The sequence below is a fragment of the Mugil cephalus genome, chromosome 20 (assembly GCF_022458985.1).
Source record: "Mugil cephalus isolate CIBA_MC_2020 chromosome 20, CIBA_Mcephalus_1.1, whole genome shotgun sequence".
In the NCBI taxonomy this organism is placed as follows: domain Eukaryota; kingdom Metazoa; phylum Chordata; class Actinopteri; order Mugiliformes; family Mugilidae; genus Mugil; species Mugil cephalus.
Window position 1 is genome coordinate 2,687,305 of NC_061789.1, and position 24,449 is coordinate 2,711,753.

Sequence of the window (24,449 nt, forward strand, 5' to 3'; positions counted from 1 at the left end):
TCAAAAAGCCCTTATGTTACGAGGAAGCTCTTATCTCAGAGGCTGCCAACGTCGCTATTGAGCAAAGGCGGATTGTGATGCGGGTGGAATATGCAAAAATATAATCCCTCAAATTTCAAATGGTGTTTTGCATGGGAGGGGCAGAGAGTGTGTGGGCATGGGCATGAATGTATCCTCACAAGCAAACCTTCTTCTTTTTTTTTTTTTGTGGAGCTAGGAAAGTAAAAGTTACATTTGCTGAGACAAGCATGGCAGCGCTTACAGAATGTATACTGCAGTTTGCTCAAGGCTTTTAAGATGGCAGCAGACTTGTCACTGCAGATGCACCACTGTGTGCTCGTTCCTTTGGAGCTTTTAGGCCACTGTTATGCCGAGGGAAGGCCAAATGTGGAGAACATTGCAAACTTTTTTGTCCCTCAGATGTATTTTAGGAAATGAGTACTTGTACTTTATGAAAAGGTGAATCAGAGATCACGGGTGACACACCAAATGTCCAAAGAATGAATGCAAACTATGACTATTACCTATGTCTTGGTTAAAAAAGAAAAGTTGCACTTCAGTGCAGCTTTTTGGTCCAGACCCAATGTAAGGCAATGGTACAGACTGCCTCTGTTGCAGGTAGTTCTTTAATGTCTGTTTGGTGTGTCTAATGCTAAAGACAGGCAGCTGGACTTGTAGAGTTTCTTGAAGATCTTTTGCCAATCTGTAAATGAGCCTCTTCAGTTCTAAAGTCCTAAAGAACTCTGAAGCCTTTGAAGACTACAATGTCCACTTTTTAGCTAGAGAAGACAGATGCTTTGAAAGAGGAGTGAAGAAAATTGGAAATTTCTTCTCTGAACCAGGGAGGTGGACTGAGATCTACAGCAGTCTGTCGCCCGTCTGCATCACACCTTGAGAGTGGAGCCTCTGATGGATAATGGGTCATTAGGGAACCATCACTGGAGAAAGGGAACAGAGTCGAACAGCCTGATGGGTAACACCCACACATCCTCCTATTTAAACCCCAACTCCTCCGCCAGTCTTTTTTAGAACTGAAGAAGCCACTTGGATACATGTTGAAACATTTTCGAGAAGCTCTACAGGTTCATTCGTTCTATCCTTAGCATCTGTTTTGGATCTACAGTACCATGACTTGGACGACTGAGAACCTTCAATGATATCCATATGTTTCTCCAGAGGCCTATGGGAGTTGCCATGACAGAATACGGGTTCATGTTTAAAAAGCCAGCCGAACGCTCCAGTTTATCTTTTGCCATTGCTGGTTGCCACAACAGTTCAAAGAAACTGAAACTACGGCGAGAACGCCCTGCGCCTTAACGGCCTGTACGCCATGCTGAGTACTTAAGATAAAAGTGAAAAATTCACTAAAATGGATGGACATTAATATCACAAATGACGTTTTGCTAGATTTACTATGTGCAAACTATGAGGCACTGTCACAGAACTATCTACGTGACTTTTTGAAACATCTGTATTATGTATCCACCTCCGATTTTGCCCAATTCTGTGCTATCCACAGCTAAAAGCCAACGTTAACAGTGATGTTGACAGCTACTGAAACCATGGAAACACAGCGCTACCGGAAGAGCAAAACCAGCTTCCACTATGGATCATGGGTAACATTCAGAATTTAAGAAAAAAAAGGTGGATACAAGGTCAAGAACTGTATGGAACAACTTTACCAGGCAAACTGGCCAATTAATACTGATGCTTTATCAATTCTTTGGTTTATAAAACATAATCATTTGAGGTTTTGTGTAAACAACAGAAAATATATTGAGTTTCTAAACATGAGATAAAAGCTTGTGTAAGTAAACAAGTAGGAAATTGGTCACTGGATCCTCACTAGCTCTGCTCTGGCTCTCTCGGCTATTTAATGTCGTGCGTCGTTGATAAATGTTTCAGCGTGTTGGTGGTGTTGCCGCCTTTGCTTCAAACTACGGTGCCATCGCTGTGAAGTGAAGCCACTGTTTCAGACTGTTCCCCACAGCGTCTTCCTTGCGGTCACATGATGTGAGTGACGTGCTTCGAAGTAAAGATTCTTCTTCTACTATAGTTTTATGGCGGTTGGCAACTTTTAGGTGCGTTAGCCGCTTCTTCTGGACTGGGACGTAAAGAATCAGCACAAAAAGAATCGATAAGCACGAAGGCTAATGATTACTGATGAACCGAACCAGTTGGAACTGGTTTATTTAAAAGAACCGGTTCTCAAATAGTCAAAATACACTGACCTTAGAAAGTTGTTCCAAATCCTACACAAGTCGCCGAATTCTTGACCTTTTTACAAAAATTGTACATACAGTAAAGGAGGATGGACAAAGTATCTCAATGCAGGGACCAGGCCAGACAGAGATAATTGGCACTTAGACCCACATGATCAATTTTCCCACAAGGTACTAGGAAATTAAGTGGGATGAAAAAGAAGGACAAGAGCTGAATGAGGTAGGCGGGAGAGGTCCCTGGCAATTTGCCTCACATCCCGGAAAGAGCGGGAGAAGTGAGGGCGAGGAAGCAAGGACACAGTACAGCGGCGGGCAGACAGACTCTGTATCAGTTTGAACACTGGTTGACCTGAGCATCACTCAACCATACTGATTCATTCTTCCTTCAGCAGCTGGGGCCCTGTTCACCGTGTCACACACACAGCATCACAAATACGTCTCTTTCTTTCTTAGTTATTTATTTATTTATTTTATTTTAGGACAAAAAAAAATCTGAGAACACGGCGGACGAGTTGGGACAGTGGTTGTCATAAAAATGTCGGCGGACGAGGATATGTGTGTGACTGCCTGTCTGTTTTTGTATATGTTGCATTAAGGAAGGAGATACTACAAGTCCTGGAGTGTGTGTGTGTGTGTGTGTGTTGTGTACGTGACCTATGATGCTGCATCTGGGCGAAGAGGCTTCAGTGCAAGAAGCAGGATGTCGTTTTGACTCACTGTAAATGAGACTGATCCTGAGGGAGAACGCGCACACACACACACACACACACACACACACACACAGACATCCCTGCACTTGAGGAAGGTACTTTTTGCGTTTTCTGTTTCTTTAAACACACACACAGCCAGAGACGGTGAGACTAGAGAGAGATGCATGAATACTTTTACCGCTTTCATAAAATACAATTTGGTTTCTAAATTATTTACACAAATTATTTTCATGCAGCCTTTTTTTTTCTCCTGCTCAGTCTTAGTGGAGCAATCACCGTTGCAAAGAAATTAACTGGAGAGACAACACAAGTAGTTAAAGTTACAGGCAGAAGTGCTCAAACAGAGATAATCATTACCAGGTAAACCTGCACTTTGCATCATCCGTGAGGTTTTAGCTTTTTACCATGGCAGGATTCTTCCGGTGGGCGGCCATTAATGTGGCGGCCTTCGGTGGAGAACCTGAAAGTTACGGGGTGCTCTGCACACAGAGGAAGAGAACATGAAATGTAAATTAAATTCAGGGACTTTCAGGGACAGAGCGATGGTAGACGGCCAACATCTTTGGCAAGGTGAAGTGGGCAGGTGCCAAGTTCAGCTGATGGGAATTATCGAGAGAGATCATATTACTGCAGTTTTACCGTCTCGTCTTTGGCTCCCTGTAAAGTCGAGAATTGAATTTAAAATCCTCCTCCTTCAATATAAGGCTTTTAAAAGGCTAACTCCATCTCGTCTTCAAGACCGCGTAGTATCATATTACCCCAACAGAGTGCTTTCCGCTCAAAGTTTAGGCTTACCTGTGGTTCCAAAAGCAGAATAGAAGGTAGAGCTCTAGCTGGTCTCTTCTTCTGTGGAACCCACTGGTAGAACCGTCTCTAATAGTCTAAAAACTTTGCTTTTCCATAAAGCTTGTAGTTAAACTTGTCTCAGATGACCCTGAAACGTCAGGGTTCTGTAGAGCGTTGCTGATGCTTTAGAAATAAAATTGATTGAACTGATCTCAACTTTGTGAGAACGTGACTGTGGAGACGTTTCGATAAGACACAAACGATCATGATTATATGATTAAAACTAAGCCTTCTCCAAACGTTTACTTACTTTGTCCATTTCTCTCCATTCGACCGTGGAGGAGGTTCTGTGAGCTTTCACACTTTAGCTGAGTCTTCAGCATTCGCCAGGGTCATGAGCTGCGTCGACAGATATCACGTTAGAATCAAGCCACCGAGTACAGATGCTGTGTTACTTTAATACAAAAATGTTTTATTCTATTCAGATCTCAGTCCCTGAGAGGAAAAACATTTCTGTGCCACACAAAAATGTAAAGTCTGCACATCAGGTGGAATTCTTGTAAAAGGCCAATGGGATGTTACGACATCATGATAAGCTGATAGCTAGCGTTAGCTTGCTTTTGCTATACGACGTGTGCTATAGAAGCGTTAGAGTGCGTCGCGATAAAAACGTAAATCATTTATTAGACAGTTTTACAGTCTGAAAAATAAACCTACAGAGTTTCTAAGTACAGAAGTTCACTTTCAGGTGTTATTAAAAGTTGGTTTGCAGCCTCTTGTCTCATTATGATTTAATTTATTCAAGAACACACATGAGGAGTTATTTCCTTTTTCAAGTTTATGTGGACACGTGCTTTTCTTAGTTTCCCAGTGTAAGTAACGTAGTATTTTGCGGCCATTGTTTTTCACGTCCTTGGCTCCAGGGGACGTATCCATTCATACACTCACATATGAGTGGTGGAGGTCTGAAGACCTCCTGTCATAAATATCCAACGGTTTTAAATTGCAAAGCAGTTTTTTGTGCGTCAAACGGGTCCTTGAAGAATATCAAGTGGCCGCCACGTCAACTTCTTAGCAGGTTAAACATTTTGCACATTATAATTAATCTGGGCTTTAAAGCTGCTAAATGTCTGCAGGCTGCAGGGAATACGGACAAAATAAATAGGAAATGCACTCAGGTAATAAATTGGTTTTTGAGCTAGAGCCCACCATTTTTCCATCATTTGAATAATTTCTTTTTCTTTTTTTTTTGAAAGGTTTTCCTAATTCCAAAATGGTGGGGAGAGTGAGATCAAACTGCCTTTCTCTCACTTGAACGTATCACAGAGACAGACGGACAGACGGGGAGACGAGGAGCTTGATAAAGTGAGAAAGCCCCAAACAGAAAGAAAAATAGGATGAAAGACGAAGGCGAGTGTCTGACAAAATCTGTATTGACGCAAAGGGACAGGCATAAAAATAGGTAGAGACGTGGAGAAGAAGAGGAGGGTAAAGATGTGAAGAGAGTATAGACAGAGAGGAGGCCCGGTCGGCATCCTAAGAAGATTAGACGGAGAGAAAAAGGCAGAACATCCCCAGTCACATCTTATGGACCAATAAGATTTTCAGTTAATATCGCACAAGTAACAGCTTTAAAAGAACAATCAAATTAAAACACAGAGGCTCCATAACGCGGCGCCTCCCCTCCTCTCTCCTCAACGCATCCTCGATGTCAGACTCAGTTAGCGCCCGGCTAACGTGATTAAGGAGTGACACGGCCGTGCATCAGCTCGCGCTCTGGAATCAGCTGCGCGTGCGTCAGGCGCCGGCTGCTCCGCTCCCCCGGGCGAAGGGGGAAAGGTTCGGGGTCAGTATGACAAAGAAACTGAACTCAAACCAGCGCTGAGTCACTTCACATGCCGCTGCAGATGCCGCCGAGGCTGATGGTGTCTAATGTACGAGCCGTGTATTAGAGAGAGTCTGGCCAACTCTAATCATGGCGCCATGTTTGCTTCATCAGAGGGAAGATTCTACAGTGTAACTCTATGGGACAGATAAGCTAAATGTCTTATTTTCATCATTAACAGGCCTATAAATGTTATCACCATCATCTGTCAATATGTAAAAGGCCCTCACTTAAATATCCCAGCGTCTACTAACTTTAAGTCTCTTAAATGAGCCTGTAAAATGCTTTGTAGCCCGATCACCTCATCAGTCATGGAGCTGTGTTTACCTTCTCCTCAGTCTCCGTGTTCATCCATCACGGTTAAAAGGTTGAAATTACTCGGAAAAATTATAAATATTCAGAAATAGTGAAAATTAAACTAGTATCATTATAGCATTAGCATGCTAGCCATAATAACTTAGTAGTAACTGATGCAAAGTTACGTGTCAGTTAAATGTGTCTATTTACATGGACATAAATTACATGCACACATGTGTTTCACAGTATATATGACGCTAGCTGCTATTTTTCTAAGCCTTTAGTCTAGATAACTAGCTAGCATAAGGCTAGCATACGGCTAGCATAAGGCTAGGTTAACTTCAAACTTCATTCATGTGTAAAGTGGTGTTGGGTGTTTTTGAGATAAAGCTTCACATTAATGATGGTGTGACTTTATTTTTCATCAACGTCAAAGAGAGACATTGACATTTACCTCATCACATAATAGGGAGAAATCAGTTGACATCCAGTTCTTCCATCTTCTTCCCATAACTTTCTCTGTTTTTGCGTAGATATGTTTTTTTTATTAACAGATGCTCAAATAACAGTGTGAATAAAATACCAAAAAGAAAGAAAAAAGCCAAAAAGCCAGGTTTCCATTTGTGCACAGATATAGATATCTATAAACACATGTCAAAAATAATTAAATGCAATAAAACAGAAGTGTGAAAAACTAAAAAAATAAATAAAAACAAAAGAAACCAGTACAATAAAATAAAAAGTGTATAAAGAAAAGGTGTTGCTTACACCCACATGCAGACACTCACACACTTTTAACTTACATAAGGACACAACTAAGATTTTGCCAGTTTCAAGCGTTAAAGACGAATGGATCATAAATATTTGGAACTGAGCAACAAAAGCAAAATAAAAAATGGGAGCATCAAGGTTTGGTGACTCTTCTGGTTTTATACTGAGTAATATACAGTTTTTCACTGCAGTGCTGGAAAGAAGAATGAAATATTTCTTATGATGGTTCATCTCAACAGAGCTCATATCTCCCAATATCCATATTTTTGGATCCCGTTCGGTTTGTGAACCTACTATCGTTGACGTTAGAGCAATATCCCATAACTTTCTCTGTTTTTGTTCTCTGGGGAAACGGTGGAGTTTCCTCCGTGTTTTCCTGATCCTGTGCTGGAGCCGTAGGCTGAGCACTGTGGCATATTTTAACTTTTAATCCAACTTTATTCTCTGTTATTGCCGCTTCTCTATGGGTGAATATTGGTTAGATGTATCCAACATGGCGCCCAAAACATGTGACCAGCTCAGAACCAATCAGGATAGAGGAGATAGATCAGATGGTCCATTCTACCAGGGGAATGTCTGGTGATTCTAGATGACAGCAACTACAGTGTATATTCGACTCCAACAAAACACAAAAAATACATTGACAGCACATAAAACCTGAAATGTCTCGAGAAAAATAACCGCAAGTTTGGTGCAAGTTCATGGAGTTGTGTGTGTGAACAGTTGATAAATTAGAAATAGCACTTACCTTTATTGAAGAATTGCAGTTCAAGTCTTTTTCACATCCCCCGGGCCAGATTAAGCCCTGTGACGGGCCTGTTTTGGCCCACAGGCCGTATGTTTACCCCCTCCCGTCCCCGTTCTAAACCCAGACTGCTGCCACGATCGAAAACAAATCCTGGCACAGCCTTCATCCCCTGTGTTGTGTTGTGTTTATCGTCCCGCGCAGGTGCTTTCTTTTTAATATCTCCATTTATTTTTCCCTTTCTTCGAGTGTATACACCTCTCTGTCCTCTCTGTCCTAACACAGAACCTCGGGGCAGGTTCTTTAGTTTCACTCGGGCAGAGCTGCACACACGTTCCGCCGAGGCCTGATTGATTTTTCATTGCCTGTCTAAGAATAATTTGTCCCAAAGTATTTGTTTTAGCCGCAAGGCCTAAATTGTCCATCAGCTGCTTGGAATGAAAGAGGGGAAAGAAATTCAGTGCGGGCTGGAACAAGGAGAGGACGCGACAGTTGTGTAAATTGAAATTATATTGAGAGTTACGAGAGGAAAAAAGGAGACTGTAAACCCAAAGGGGATTGGACCCTCGTTGCAAAGAAAGAACTGGGGCTTTAAATTGGAGGAAACTTCAGAGAGTGAAGGCTTTTTAAAAATATTTTTTCATTGTCCTGATGTTGTTTCTCCACGTTCCACTGTTCCTCCAGAGAGAAGAGCTGAAGAGACGGCCGTGAGAGAGGAGAGGGTGGTGTGGCGTGTGCGTGTCTGTGAGTGTGTTTGTGTGCAGAAGAAAGAGACAAACTAAAAAAAAAAAAAAAAATGAATAACAAAGGTGTTTTCAGCCACATAATCCCAAGATGAAAAGAAGCAGGATATACTGTGTGTGTGTGTGTGCGCCTTTAAGGTGAACTACAGATTTCTTTAAAACGGCTTCTGGCTGCATGAAATCACTTTATACCTTTTTATTTTTCAGTTTGGGGTTTTATATTTTATCCTTGATCCAGTTTACATAGAAATCAGGTTTGTCTCGGTGAAAGTCAGGTTCATTGAACGGCTACGCGCTGAAATAAGAAGTTACTTAACGCATGGATGTCAACTGGAGGCGCAGGGAGTAACACTGTTTTTTAAACAAAAATATATTCTTAACAAATAGGAACAAGAACGGTTTATTTGCAGAATCTGAAAACGGATACATCAAACCAGAGTAAATCAATTTCCAAGCATCTTATCTGCACCAAAAGTAGCGCATTACGTTACGTACGAGATTAAAAAAACTATTATCCATCCAGGGGGTCATATTAACACGGTATTAACCCACTGAAAAGACACATATCGCCACCTAGTGTGGAGGAGGGGAACATGTTCCCATCAGTTTTTTGATTTTCTCTGCTGCATGTAAAGTGGAACAATGCAGGAAGCTGAATTTTGAGCATAGCTCTATTAATCCATTATGTGCATGTAAACGCACTGAATGAGTTGCACCACACACTAAATAGATCAGTTCAGCTGATGTAAATGGAAAACGTCAGCATCTAAAATAAGCGCCACAGATATCGCCGTGGGATTTTCATCCGTCTTTCCGGTTGCTGATCAGTCGTGAAGCCGTAAATACATTGACAGCGATTCTCTCATGAGCTCAACTTGTTTCAATCTGCAACACAGCGACACAACGTAATCCTCTTCACGACCTCGACGGCCGCTCTGTGAATGTGGTCGTTTGCATTCCCCAAAATCTTTTTCACTTTTTCAACACAAAGCGACGCCCTTTTAATTAACACTTACAAAAGCACACGAATGGTTTACCTGCTCACGCGCGTGTTCGTTTTCATGCCGCACACATCCCGATCACACGCTCCCTCTGCTGCACAGCGAGTTCAGCGAGTCTGTTAGAACAAAAGACTTAAAGCTCAATCTGGAGTCGGGAGCAAAAACAAAAAGGAAGACAAAAACCGGAGACTTAAAGAGGATAGAGTGCTGGAGGAACATAAGCCGGCAGCTTAAAATATTAACGGGGCGAAAAGCTGTGAAAGACTTTTAAACAGCATTACAGTCATTATGGCACACACACACAAACACACACACACACACATTATCTACACACGACTGACACGTGCACAACACACAGGTATCTCGTATTAGGTCTTATATGCAGTATTTTCCTATTAGAACCTGGAGATATGGTGCAGGGTGGTGGTGGTGGAGCATCCTGCAGACTGATGAGGTGACTTTGTAAGATAAGAAGACAAAGATTTAAAGAGGTGTCAGGTTTTATATTTAAATACACCTTAACTTAATTGACGCATTTTTATTTCTGTGCATGAATGATTCGTTTTAAATGTGCAGCCTCAAAGCATCAGCGTTTTCTCCACCACTGGTCCGATTCTGTGACTCATACGATCACGCGGCAGAAAAACAGGCAGGTGCTGCTGGGAAAAATAAAAAATAAAAAAAATAAAAAATCCTCTGGTCTTGGTCTTCATTGATGAGTCGCTGGGTGGCAGCTGCGCGACCTCTTGACGCTCACGTTGCATATGCAATGCTGCGAATGAGTCAGCGGCTGCGGGTGAGTCAGTAATGCATCCAGTGATGTTGGGGATGTTAAAAGGAAAAGAAGGTGCTAAAGTGTGCAGGACATAGTAGTATTATTTACAGACGAGCGGCTCAGCGTGGATTATGCTGTTTTTTCTGATAATATGAAGCAGTATACCTCAAAAATGTTATTTCTGAATCGACTGAGAAATTATTTATGCATATTATGTGCATGTGTATTTAAAGCCACAGCTGAATCATCTTCCTCATCTTTTTCTTTGTTCTTTTCTTCCCAACACCTGATTATTGACCACCACCCGATCCTGCAGATGCTGCCGTGCCACATCCACGGTTTTTGAGCTGTGTTCACCCACTCTTCATTTCACCCCCCCAGCCTCTCTCTGAACCGTACAGTGTGTGTGTGTGTGTGTGTGTGTGCGCCCGTGTTGTGCTTCTCCTCAGCTGCGACGCTCCTTAACCCTCAGCCTTGTTAATACGTGGTTCGAGAGGATTAGCATCATGGTGATCCTGCTCAACTGCGTGACGCTGGGCATGTACCAACCCTGTGAGAACATCGACTGCACCTCGGACCGCTGCCAGATACTGCAGGTGAGTCGGACCCCCGCGCCCGAGTGCGTGAGGGCAACACGTCTTGGCACGGAGGAAGGGGAAGAGAACGGAACAATTGATTATTGGGAATGAGCTCACGCACCGGACAGTCTTTTTTTAGTTTCTGGACCACATGTAATCCTGAAAAAAAAAACGATAAATTTAATGTGCTATTTCAAAAATTGCATCGATCTGCCACAACATTAAAACCACACGTAAATAATATATTCATTCATGTGGGTGCAGATATGTAGCTCCCACCTAGACCAGACCAGGCACCCGAACCTCATAGCAATGACACCCCATTGATGGTGCTCACACAAATGGTTTTAGTAACACAAAAAAATAAATGTTTTGAAGGCACAAGGGAAACCTACACAATATTAGGAATATGGTCATAATGTTATGCCTAATCGGTGCATAGCAAATCACATAATGGGAATAAGCATTTTAAGGTATTTTAGCTTTTCTCCAAAACATGCTTAAGTTATAACTATATAAAGAATCTGAGACATTTTAAATCTTTTGGGCATAAATTGGAGGAAAAATGAAGGAATAACAACCATATTTTTATACACAGTGCAGTGGTGGTTGGACAGTCAGATATTCCCTCATTACTCCTTCATCCATTTATAGCATATATGTGCTTACATCAAAGCCCAGACTTGTCTTTTCCAATTTGCCAATATTTCCCCGTTGTATCTATAAGCTATGTTGGCCCACTGCAGGTAATCTATTACCGCCTGTGTGATGTGCCAGCTGGCTGGAGACTCGCCGTGTACCTCTGGGAGTGTAATTGCTTTTTATTGAAGTAAATTTGGCGGACTCAATTTTCAGGTGTGACAAGGATGACCTAATTCTGCCTCGCGCGCTTTTTCGCTCGCAGCGCGTTTAACGTCTGCTGACGGTGAAAAAAATCCTTCCACGTTGACCCGCGCGTGAGCTTTCTGACGCCCGTTTGCTCGTCGCTGGCTAATTGTGCCGCGGTTTGTCTCGTTAGGGTGGATTATGGCATCGCATAAAGCCCCCCAGAACAAACTGTAATGGGTTTATTTATCTCGTCGGATTTTCTTCTTCATTGTATCGAGATTTAGAAGAAGTGTTCGCCAGCGTTTTATTAGAACATCTTTCCGCTTCGCCGTGTTCCTGTTCTCATACCCCACGCCTTTCTAATGCCTTTACTCCTCCCTGCGTTCCCATTCCCCCATCCTACACACTCACTCACTCCGTCTCCCCCCTTCCTCCATCTTTTGTTTCTCTAACAAGCATATTGTCTCCCCAGGTATTGCGAAGGGGTCCTGTTCTGGTGGTTGCTAATGGTAACAGGAGGGATTTTGCTGACGGGGCTTACATAGTTAGAGTGGCCCTCGCATGCTTCCCTGGTCCTCTGTGAAATGCAGCAACTTCCTGTAAGACGGAAACAGCCGCAAACAATATGTACACTACAGCGGGGCCGGTTTAGATGCATGTTTGCACAGGTTAAATGACGAGGAAGAGACCTGGACCTCAGCGGGTGAAAGCTTGGAGAGGGATGTTGGTCTCAAAAACATGGCTGGATCTTTGATTTTTAAAAATCCTTCAACAATGATGAGTGGAACAAACACCAGAGTGATGAGATCCAGGTGACCTCTTCCAGTAACATCGGAAAGAGAAAACGTTCATTTTAAAATGTAGCTGTTACAAAGCAGTTGTTGAAAGGATCTTCAGGCTAAAGCGAGACTTTTGTTTTGTTTCAAACTTCAATAGTGACCAATAACTCAAGGAGCTTCAATTTATCCCAAGTGGGATGGACAGGTCTCCATTCTGTCACATGCTCAACTATTGCCAAATTAGAATCATGTTTTCAGCTAATGTCTTTAGGCACTAGGCCCAGGCTGGACTGGAGGACACAAACCTAGAACCTCAGTGCCCTAAGGACAGCCCTGCAGTAGCCACAACGTTTAGCAGTACACCAGCTGATCTTTGGTGTAATGTTGACACTGTGAAGTACATTTTGCTCAGAAATGGTCTGTAGTCAGTGTTGCTCACCTCGAGGTCCAACAATCCTACTGAACCGAGAGAGACTTCCTTTCAGGTGTGAGAGTCTCTGGTGATTAGACCCAGATGTAGCGTCATCAGATTCAAGGAGGAAGGGCTAAGAAGCTACTAATCATACAGGAAACCCTCAGGTCTGGAGAACGCTGGAGATCTGGATGGGACGATGAGTGGCCTCTAATGATGGGCTCTGGGTAATAAGATGAGTGGAGGAGGTTGCCGGCAGTTTTTTGAAATGGTTAAAGTGGAAACTATAGTCAGTGGATTACACAGAGAGTTGTGAATGAATGTGGATAAAGATTCTTCCTGACTGGACTTATACTGATCTTCATTAATCCTAATAACACATGCTGAGAAATGCAAACATCTCATTATCTAGAGATTTGCTTTTAGTTTCTTTATCAATTCCAAAACGTCTGTGAAGGTCAGTGTGTCCAAGAAACAAAGGAGTTAAAGGAGTTCCATCCATGGTGCTTCTCCAGTTCTTAAGAAATGGTGGATAGTTACGGTGTTGTGGTTCGAAGTTGGCCGATGACGTCGTTTATTAGGGGAAAGAAAACCTGATACCAGCAGCTTACTCCAACCACACCCCTCCAGACCTGAAGGAGCTTCTCGGGTAAAACGTCTGTAAGCGCTAGAGAACTTTAATAATCCCAACCTTGAGACAAATTATTCTAAGAAACTTACAGAAATCCTTTTGATAATTTCTCTAAAATATATTGCAGTGAAGTGGAAATCTGATGCCCCCCCCTCCCCTTCCAATTAAAATGTGGCTTTCTGACATCAATAGCTGCGTGCCCCTAGAGAAAATAACTTATTGGATGCAGAAAAGAAGTAAGACTTTTTACAAAGTATGGCAGCAATTTTTAATTTATATGGAAAATCTACCAGAACACCAGGTTCATCTAACCTGTGTTTGAACGTGGCTTGATCTCTTTTTATCTTTGATTATTGCATATATGCAACATATATTTTTTCTTTATTGATTTATTACTATTTTTTTAATTAATTATTTTTATTTATTTATTTTGCCATTTACCATTGTCATGTCATTGTGAGTTTGCTTCATTTTTATTTGGCCACCTGGTGGATATTGAGTTTTCACTTGATTTGATTGTGTCTGGTGAGTTTGTAACTGTCACTAAGTTAGTGAAAAAGTTAAAAAATAAAATATTAAAAATAGATATAGGAAAATAACCTCTTTGGTGTCCTTTTACCAGTTCCTTTACATTTACTAAAGATTCAGTCCTCTGGAACAACCCTTGCTTTATTTTTTCATTGCCTTGGGAGCACAAATAACACCGTTGGTACATAAAACCTAAATGCTTTACATGGCCCAAATTGAATTTGAATAAGTTTGACGTTGGGGAGCCAATGGAGAAAGTGAACACAGAGCACGTAAGACGTAAACACTTGTTTGTATTTGCAGTTAAATCTCGGAAATGGAAAGTTGTTTTTCTTCTAGCGATTGATTTGGATGCGGCAAAATTCATCGTATCTTCAAATCTCGGTGTAATGATTGCGTCTGGTCTTTCCCTTTTTTCGTGCCCAATTTGTCTGCGAGGATGAAATGTCCTCAAGGCTCCTAATCACACATTGATTTGACTGTCAGTCAGTCTTCCCGCGAGCAGAATAAGACACATAATATTATTCTTAAATGGTCCACCATCTCTGTCTTGATGACCTACTTACTTCTCCCGACCAATGAGCGCGATACAACGACAGCATATGAAGCGGCTTCCACACCGTCTCACCGCTTCCACTCATGAAAGCCACTCTGCCCATCACACGGCAGCCTCGGCCTCGGCCTCTTTTACAAATCACGTCCGTGATGAAACCTGATAGGCTGACTGAAGAGGGAGTTGGCGGCGGTGGCAAATAACTATGATGAATTCATTCCCCTTTCACTTAGAGCCGAGCACAACAGGAATCTGACTGATGCAGCCAATGTCGGATTACATGTGAAGCGCGCGGGGCTGCATTATTTATCAAAACATCATTTAAGCTGCATGCCACACTGATTTCCCCGTCTTTTCGTTGAACGCTGCCAGCTCGGAGTGTTGGCTGCGTTCAAGCTGATGCATGATGTTCTGTTTTTTTTTTTTTTGTTTTTTCTTTCTGCACCAGAGGACGAGAGGTGATGGAACATGCGTGTTTGGCTTCAAATGCAATATTCACACGCGAACCACCCGACTGCTAAACCCAGATTCATGCAGTCGCAGGCCTGTGCAGTTGCACGGTTGCATTCAAGCGAGTGTGCAAATTTGCATCAGCTCACCTCTGTCTGTCGAGATCTTTAAAAACAACCGAGACGTCCGTACGTGTAGAGCAAGAGAATAAATCACAATATTTTTTTTTTTTAAAACCTGTCCTACTGCCAGTGCTTCAGCCACTGAATACATCCACACAATTTCCCACACCGTTCATCTCATTCCTCGTGATCTATTGCCACAAACACCATCTTCCAATTGTTCATCAATGTCGAGTGAAACAATGATCTCTCCTTCAGCTGGAGGCTATTACTGCTGGTTGTGTTTTCTAGCCTGCTGTGGGTTATTGTCGAGTCCCTAGTTTGTCATTTAACTTCTGCTCGAAATCTGAACAAGGTAATAACCTTAAAGTACTTGTGGAAAATTGGTTTCCCAGTGCAGGGTGTGTGTGTGTGTGTGTTTTGTTTTGTGCCATTAGATTTGCCGAGTGCACAGGCTCTATTCTCAGGGTATAGTTACTGTACTTTAGCGGCTCAGAGCAGCGTCGAGTTGGGCTGGAAACGCTGTTCCGTATAAGCGCTGCATGTTTTCGGCTTCTTAAAACCTAATCCCTATTTATCCAGGCTATTGTCACCAGAAAAACAACAGCAGTGACAGAACTGCGTGGCGTTTGAAGCCTCTCTGTATTTATGGAGCTATGTTTGGTATGGATCCTGCAGTCATGGCCGTGTGAAGCCAGATTCGTCCCAATTGTAGCCAAGAAAATAGCTGTGTAACATGGGTTTCGTGTTAATCTAATACCAGGCTCTTTTTCTAAACCCTACAAAGTAGCGCTGGTACCTAAAGCAAACCGATCTCTGACAGTTTCAAAAGGGAATAATCAGTCAGTTATGTAGAAACGTAAAGGTCTGAACCCAAGGCAACGTTCAGACCTTCCATTAACTGAACAATCTGATCACAGTGTCCAGTTTAAAGTACATGTGTGAACACGTCCAGGGCACAGTAACGTTGTTGAGTAGGTGGAAGAGGGTTTATGCCTCATTTATTCTGGAAAAAAACAAACAAACTCTAAACTGCTGTTATAAATGATCACCTGTGAAGGAAAAAGTAATGAGAGACCTTTAAAATATTCTGTCCTTGTAGCTGTTGATTAACAGAATAAGAAATTAATCTAATCAAGAATTAAATAATGAAATGTTTTATCTGTCACTAAAAGAATTAATCAACATTTTTGACGTGATGATGTGTTGATGTGAGAGGAGCTATGTGTAATTATGTTTTTCCTCAATGATGACTCGTGTCTTTATTTTTATTAACTGAGATTTTTGTGCTTCAAACGGCCATGAAAGAAGAAGTGAAATTATCGCGTGAATTGGAAGCGTTCAGTTTATTTCTGCTAATCTGAGATCAGATCTGAAGTTCTGTCTGAGGACGCGTGTGGAGACACATTTTAATATGAGATATAAACACATGTATGTAAAGTTTTGGGAAGACTGTTCAAGTCTAGACAGGTGAACATTCCTGCATTCAAACTGGAGCTATCTGGACTGTAAAGTCAAATTTCAATCATACTTTAAATAACTTCAGCAGTTTTACCCATTTTTTTTTTTCCAAGAGTGCAGATACAGTGGGGGAAATAAGTATTTGATCCCCTGCTGAATTTGTAAGTTTGCCCACTTCCATAGAAATGATCAGACTCTGGTTTTTATGGTTGTTTACTGGTTATGGGTATAGACAGAATATCAGTCGAAAATGCATAAAAAACACACAATCTAAAAGTTATAAATTGTTATGTATTTTATTAAGGGAAATAAGTATTTGATCCCCAAGCACAACACAAGTCAGTACTTTGTAGAGAAACCTTTGTTGGCAAGCACAGCGATGAGACGTTTCTTGTAGTTGGTCACCAGGTTTGCACACAGCGCAGGAGGGATTTTGGCCCATTCATCTTTACAGACAGTCTCTAAATCCTTCAAGTTTCTTGGCTGCCTCTTGGAAACTCGGAGCTTCAGCTCCCTCCACAGGTTTTCGATCGGGTTAAGGTCTGGAGACTGACTAGGCCACTCCATGACCTTAATATGCTTCTTCTTGAGCCACTCTGTTGTCCTGGCAGTATGTTTTGGGTCATTGTCATGTTGGAAAACCCACCCACGAGGCATCTTCAGTGTTCTTGCTGAGGAAAGAAGGTTTTTGTCCAAGATGTTACAGTACATGGCTGCATTCATTGGCCCCATAATGCGGTGAAGTTGCCCTGTACCCTTTGCTGAAAAACAGCCCCAAAACATGATGTTTCCACCTCCATGCTTAACCGTGGGTATGGTGTTCTTTGGGTCATACTCACGTTTTTTCATCCTCCAAACAAGGCGGGTCGAGTTAATGCCAAATAGCTCAACTTTGGTTTCGTCAGACCACAGCGCTTTCTCCCAAGCCTTCTCTGAGTCATTTAGATGTTCACTGGCAAACTTAAGGCGGGCCTGTACATGTGCCTTCTTGAGTAGGGGGACCTTGCGGGCACTGCAAGAGTTCAATCCATAACGGCGCAGTGTGTTGCCAACTGTTTTCTTGGTGACGGAGGTCCCAACTGCTTCCAGATCATTAACAAGCTCCTGCCGTGTTGTTTTAGGCTGCTCCCTCACCTTTCTCATCATCATCCTCACTCCATGAGGCGAGATTTTGCGGGGAGCTCCAGACCGAGGACAGTTGATGGTCCTTTTATGGGTCTTCCACTTGCGAATAATGGCACCAATAGTTGTCACCTTCTCACCAAGCCTTTTGCTGATGGTTTTGTAACCTATACCAGCCTTGTGCAGGTCTACAATCTTGTCCCTGACATCTTTTGACAGCTCTTTGGTCTTGCCCATGGTGCTGTAGAAGTTGGAATGTAAGAAACTGATTCTTAGAGCAGGTGTGCTTTATATACATGACGAGTTAAGATCAGGAGTATTGGTAATTAGTTGACTGAGCACAGCTCCGTGCCACATGCGCACCAGCCAATCTGTAGGAGCCTGAATTCTAAGTGAATTGTTGGGGATCAAATACTTATTTCCCTTAATAAAATACATAACAATTTATAACTTTTAGATTGTGTGTTTTTTATGCATTTTCGATTGATATTCTGTCTATACCCATAACCAGTAAACAACCATAAAAACCAGAGTCTGATCATTTCTATGGAAGTGGGCAAACTTACAAATTCAGCAGGGGATCAAATACTTATTTCCCCCACTGTATGTGCATGTTTGCTGTGTGCGGGGATGGATGAGAAATTAAAAACCCAGAAACTTTCACGACCTCATTTGAATTCCTGGACCTTGGAAACCTCTGCCAGGATGTAGCAGCTTGAGTGTGTTAAGGTGCAGGAATATGTATCAAGGTGGAAAACATAGTCATGCAGCCTAAGGCAAAGCAAAAGAGTTTTGTTTCTGAAATTACAATAGTTGGTTTCGCTGGTGAACTGAACATAATAATGCGAGTAGTACGTGGCAGAGTTACGATCCCCTGTTCTTCATTTATCTCTTGACTCTTGTTGTTTTCGTTTCCTCAACCTAAATCTCCTTCTTTCTTTTTCTTTCTCCTTGCAAATGTTACAACATGGGCGTGTTTGAATCAAACACCATGCTGTATTTTATTCGTGTCCACCGTGTTCTCAGGGCTTGCATGCAGGAATTTTGCTCTCTCAAGCTCTTTCAGGGAACAACATTAGGTGAAACCTTGACTCAGTGCTTTTCAGAGAGACACACACAAACACATTCGAGCAAATCGCCCTCAAACCTCACGTCATTTTGTTGGTGTGTTATTCGAACATAATCTGTGGTGCTTAAAAGGGCAGTTGGTTGGAAGATATCTCATCTGACAGGTCCTGTGAGTGTTGGGATGAGTCCGCTGGAGTGAGAACTGGCCGCACTCAAAGTGTTAAAATTGCTTTTGAAAGGCGGAAAATAGAAGGTCACGGATGGCTTTGTGGAATCTGAACACCAACTGTGTTGAAGCAAAGAAAAGAAAATGCTTGAGAAGTCTTTCAGTTTTAATGCCACTATGAATCCATTTCCATTGTTCAGTTCCAATTAACAGACAGATTTTTAAAAATCAAATCTGCCCTCAGCAGATAGCGAGTCTTCTCCAGTGAAAAACAAAGATGAAAAAATGCTAGAAGGATCTTCATCAGCAGCTTGTGCCTAGTAATTTCACAAACACGCCAGATGAACAGATGCGTTCCTAGTGAAATATATCAAAAGCGAATTTCCTTTTCCCCGTCTTTCACTCATATCTTCATCTCCCTCTCTTCTCTCGTAGGCCTTCGACGCATTCATCTACATCTTCTTTGCACTGGAGATGGTGGTAAAGATGGTGGCACTTGGGATCTTTGGCCGTCGCTGTTACCTGGGAGACACGTGGAACAGGCTGGACTTCTTCATCGTCATGGCTGGGTAAGAAGAAACTACTATGTCATGTAACAACGCAGATATCACTTAGTTACAAGGCAGATATATATATAATACACACGATCAGCCACAACGTTAGTGGGTTGGTCGGGAGGGGTCTCTGTGGATCAGTCTTGTTCCAACACACATTTGGGATGTGGGGATTTTGGAGACTGGGCTAAAACCTTGGAGCTATTTTTCTTCATTACATCTTTTTTGCAGATTTTTGTGGAGATTTTTGTTTTTGTGGTGTGGAAAGCAGCATCGTCTACTGCGGTGCAGGAGTGTGGTTGCTATGGGCTGGGGATGCCTGGTTACCAACAATGTTTAGGTATCTAAGTCTAGGTGAATGCAACGACCAAAGGTTTCCTTGCAGAAGATTAAAAGATGAACAATGTTATTCACTTCACCAGTGGTTTTAATGTTTGGACTGATGGGTTTAGGGTCTATTTGCACAACCCTATGGGTTTCCAGTGGTGAAAGGTTAAGGTTAGGGTTAGGGGGTTAACCCTGACCCTAACCTTATCACAAAGGCGTAGACAGAAGCTTGTACATGGAACTGCTGGTAACAACGTCTGGGGATTTTCTTGAGTAATTGGGTCATAGTCCCTGGAAAGAGAAATTGCCAGGGTGCCAAGGAGTAGCGGTTAGAGAAGTAGCTTTTGCACAGTAGGGTCAAAGGTTTCCATCCTCCTATGTTCACTGCTGAGGTGCCTTGAGCAAGCTCCTAACCCTCAAAAGTGCTCCCTGGGCGCTCCCCGAAGCTCATTTCAAAACAGCCTAGATAGATACGTAGAGCTACGGGGCAAAGGATCAATGGTGAGGTTAGATCAGAAAATACTTAAACGTGTCAGTATGGAAAGCCAAGACGATTCACCTATGTTCCATCTTATTGGCCAAATAAAAGAAAGAACAAAATGAAAGAAAGAACACTTCACTTTTCATGTTCATCCACAAGTACCTACACGTACATATTTACATACTGTTGTTATGCGTACAGATTTTAGATGGATGCACGTGTGCAGAACAAAAGCAAACGCACCTGCTCGAACACCAGCTGTGAATGAAGCGAAATGAATTGCTCAGACGTGGAAGATGAAGCAAGTCTGTGCGTGTCTGTGAGAGTGAGTTGTATTATTCATGGTTTAGGGACATAGATCTGTTTACATGATCACACTGCAGGGACCCACCGCCCATTTAGTCTCAAAAAGTCCTTGTAACATAAATTAGTATTGCATTTTACTATGAGGATTTTGTTTAGTTATTTTCATTCAAACTTTTGCCGAAACAGGTCAGTCAGTGCTGATTGATTAACAACAGGTTAATCCCTCTGTATTTCCTAATATACCCAAGTTTTAACTCTAGTGTCTCCCAAAAACTCTAGTGGCTCCAAAAAAACAACCTGAAACTTGGGCGTCTGTGGTGATTCTTGGGTTAGGGGTTATTAATGTAACCAAGGTTCTATGAATTAATCGATGCTGGGCGGTCAAGAAAAATTAAAGAAAGGAAGCATCCAAGAAAAGTTCCATATGCTCCAGATGAACAAGAAGCTGATGGCGTAGATCGTTGGTGTAGCTTTTACTCGTTAGGGAGTCCAGACTGGAGCGACGGGATCCGAGGGATTACATCATACCTACATGTCACAGGTTTCTGAGACACAATAGCGTCTGCTGCAGTGAGCATTGTTGCTAGGGAAGTAAAGTAGTCTCCAGAACATTAATATTAGTTAATGTCCTCTGAAGAGACAGAGACGGATGGGGAGAGTGGCTGGTATAATAGCAGGAAAACAATGAGAAGGCCAAAGACTTACCAGGGATGGTGGAAGGACATTCATCTTCATTTGAGCTGAATCAGTGTATTCCCTGTAGATGTTAACAGTTTGTGTGTGTGAATAAATGTGCGTTTGTGGCACAGAATTACCCGCACAGATTATGTACACAGTTATGCCTTTTAAGTGTAATGTGTGACTGTGTAGCATTTGTGAGAACAACTCGATCTTCTTTTGCTCTCGGCAGCATCCATTAGATCAGAGGCTAATTGCGTAGGGCAGCGCGAGCTTCCCCCAGGCCGAATCACAGCCGACAATCTGCAGTGGGCTCTGTGTCTGTTACCCACAGGCATCACCTCTTTCTCTTTATCCTTTTGACATGTTCATATGAACACTGACCCCCTGTCACGCCCCTCTTCAGGCCCCATGCCAAGCAGGCTTCCGTCCAGTCAATCTCCAAAAGGGGTTTGGCGCTTTTTCCTTTAAACCCTGCCACATAAGAAGTCCCTGCGGAAGTCTCATTTATGTTGTCTACAGTATATTTTATTTTTAGCCTAATCCACTGCACTGAGACTTATTTTTCCTGTCCTGTCTGGTTTCTGCAGAAGTAACAGACAAACCGCGGCTTGTCTCTTTGCCGCTGAAATTCTTCATCCGGCAATGAAGCATGACCCTTTTCACAGAAAGTCAGCGTTTCCCTTCTTTACTTATTCTAAAGTGCGCCAAGGATAGCCTGGAAACTAATGCACCAAGTCAAAGAAATGATAAAAGACCTTCTCACACTGAGCAAGAGTGACTGATGTTTATTCATTTGAAGTATGTTAAAGAGCTGTATCTTGACTAAACCTGCATGAAGCCGTCTGTAGTTACTCAGATATATGCAAGAAGAAGTACAACCTGACAAAAACTGGTGAATCTGCCGTTCCATCTTTTAGTAGCTACATACATAATTAAACAGGACTAAACAAGAAAGCTTGTCAGCCGTAGTTAACAATTTTCATAACTTTCTAAGATCCTCACAGCTGAGCATTTCACTTTTTGAACTGCCAAAGGCAAAGACTCTTGTTTTTATGTGAAAGATTCAAACACAGATATTTCTTGAAGCCAAAGTTCAACCTCAGTGTTGACTTTGATGGTGGTATCCTGACACTTTTACAGAAAAGGAAGTCACTATAGATGGTGCACATCAAAACTGAAGTCGTTTTCGTATCACCTGGCAGTGTTTGAGTGAGTCGCTGCACACTGTCAGTTATCATTTTGTCATTTTGCATGCTATTTCACATCACGAAGGACACCCTGTCTCTATCCTTAGATGCACAATACACATCAAATGCCCCTTGAAATGTGTCTGAAGTGCAGTGCTATCAATAAGCCCTACCATGGTGTGACGTAAGTTTGTTCCTCTTGCCAAAATTCATCCTCACCGTGGTTTGACAATGCCAGACACCGTCCACCATGGAGATCTGAGGTTAATTTCCTTAATTACTTTATATTAAACCTCCATGTTTGGTCCATTTTCGGCTTAATGGGTCTGCATCGGCTGCAGCTCCTGCCAAATATATCAGACGGAGGCAAAGCTGGCAGTCGTTTGCCGTGATGGATGTTCTGTTTGGTGCGCACCTTAACTGGAACTATTGCACTAAACAATAGAGGGTGTGCGTTGACGTCACTGCCACCCGGGGCCACGTCCCCCTGAGTGGCAAAAACATGGTGAAATATATCAGTAAATACAGCGAGACCGGGGAAAATGTGGATTATCAGATCAAATTAAGGACAATTGGACTCCGCAATGATCCATAATGTGAATTTTGAAAAGGGGATATCTAAAGTTACCCCAAATAATCTATGTATTTGGAAAACTGTCCACTTCTTTGTGCCTTTGGCGAGGCGCCATTGCCCCAATGGTCTAACTAACCATGGGTCGAATTGTCCACCCATCCACATTTTTAATTATAAGGCTCCTCCTGCTCTACATCCATCCTACCTAGGGAAGGCTTATTCCTTCTGTCTGTTCCTAAAGTGCATAATAGGCAAAATATTGGGAAGCTGGTCTCACTACCTGAGTTTAATGCAATTTTAAATTACTTGGGAGGCGTGCTGATCAGACTATTGGCAAGACTATACATAGAGTATAGATTGATGGATATGCCTAGGCTCGTTTGTAATTCTGTTCTTTCCGCATGGGTCGTCTTATGTAATGTCGGGATTCTTGGCCAGAGATATCTCGCCACAGAGCTCCTTAATCTCAATGACACTTTTATCTCCTGGTTAAATAAAGCTAATACTGATTATTATAATAACGGTGCCTCGGTCTGCCCAAGTCTTCTCTCTCTCCTCACACACAGACACACAACACACACACAGAGTAGACACATAAAAGCATGAATGAGATGAAGGCTTCACAAGCCAAAAAAGAAAAAAAAATAGATGTGAAAATAGGGAACAATCATAAAAAGGACGCCTGCGACAGTCCACTAATTAACCGTCCCAAACACATCGGCCATATTGATGTGTACAGGAAGAGACACTTCTATAGAGCCCACGCACAGACACACAATGATCCACACACATGCGGGAGACGTGTTTGTGTTCTTACGTTTCGCTCTTTCACTTTCTCTGTGTTTGTGTCCTTGAGTGGAGGACGGTGTATATTCTAATTGCTTCAAAACTCCCTTTTGACACCGTAGCCCCCCGTTCAGCGCCTCGGCAGCCCACGTCAAATCATTAGAACTGGCACAGATACTGTTGTTTTTGAGGCAGGTTGTAATAACAGCACCACGCTCAGCTGGAAGAGCCGGCCTGCAAAACAAGTCTTGTGCTCTTCTCTATACTTTGACATTTTCATCAAGCTGCTGTGTGGCCTTTCTGCGCTTTCCAAAGAAAATTGGTCTACAACATGCCTCTACATCCTTTGCAAAGATGGATTCTTTCAGCTACGGGCCTCGTGAACTTTAAGAACAAAGGAAATAGAACGACCAACACAAGCTAAAATTGAGACAGCTTTTCACCTGAAAGTACGATCATGGTTTATATACATTTCACCTCTACATGAATGAAGTTTGTAAGATACTTCTTGGACACAAATATTGATGGCACAGAGCTTGACTTTAAAGGGAATATATTTCAAATGGTAGTAACTTTTGTGCCTGTGCCTCAAGGGGAGGATTTTAACCCAAACCACAACCTTTCCCCAAACCGAACCGAGCTGCAACTGAAAAAAAAAGCAACACTAATAAGAAAACAGAAATGCAGATGAAAGTTTTGCGGAGCCCCTAACCTGACGAGGACTTTTGTCATTGTTTCAATCATCCGACCAAAAGGCTGAACCTTAGTTGATGCAAGGAAGGTTATTGGTGGATAAAAAGGGGTCAAAGGAAAGAGGTGAAGAGAGGGGAAGCCATGACTCCTTGTCCCCCTGGTTCCTGTAATGAAAGATGGAAGTGGAAGAGCAGAAAAGATAGGGATGGGGAGAGTGGAGGTTGAGA

General features: G+C 42.3%; 1 protein-coding gene across 5 annotated transcripts in view; it reads left to right on the plus strand.

Moving 5' to 3' along the window:
- cacna1ia (calcium voltage-gated channel subunit alpha1 Ia) overlaps positions 1–24,449 on the plus strand; it is a 189,413-nt gene that overhangs the window by 88,296 nt on the left and 76,668 nt on the right. For all 5 annotated transcript variants that reach the window (XM_047571583.1, XM_047571585.1, XM_047571587.1 and 2 more), the window contains exons 3-4: positions 10,420–10,531; positions 19,069–19,202. In XM_047571583.1, coding sequence (XP_047427539.1) covers positions 10,420–10,531; positions 19,069–19,202 — 246 coding nt within the window. The remainder of the gene's footprint in view (positions 1–10,419; positions 10,532–19,068; positions 19,203–24,449) is intronic.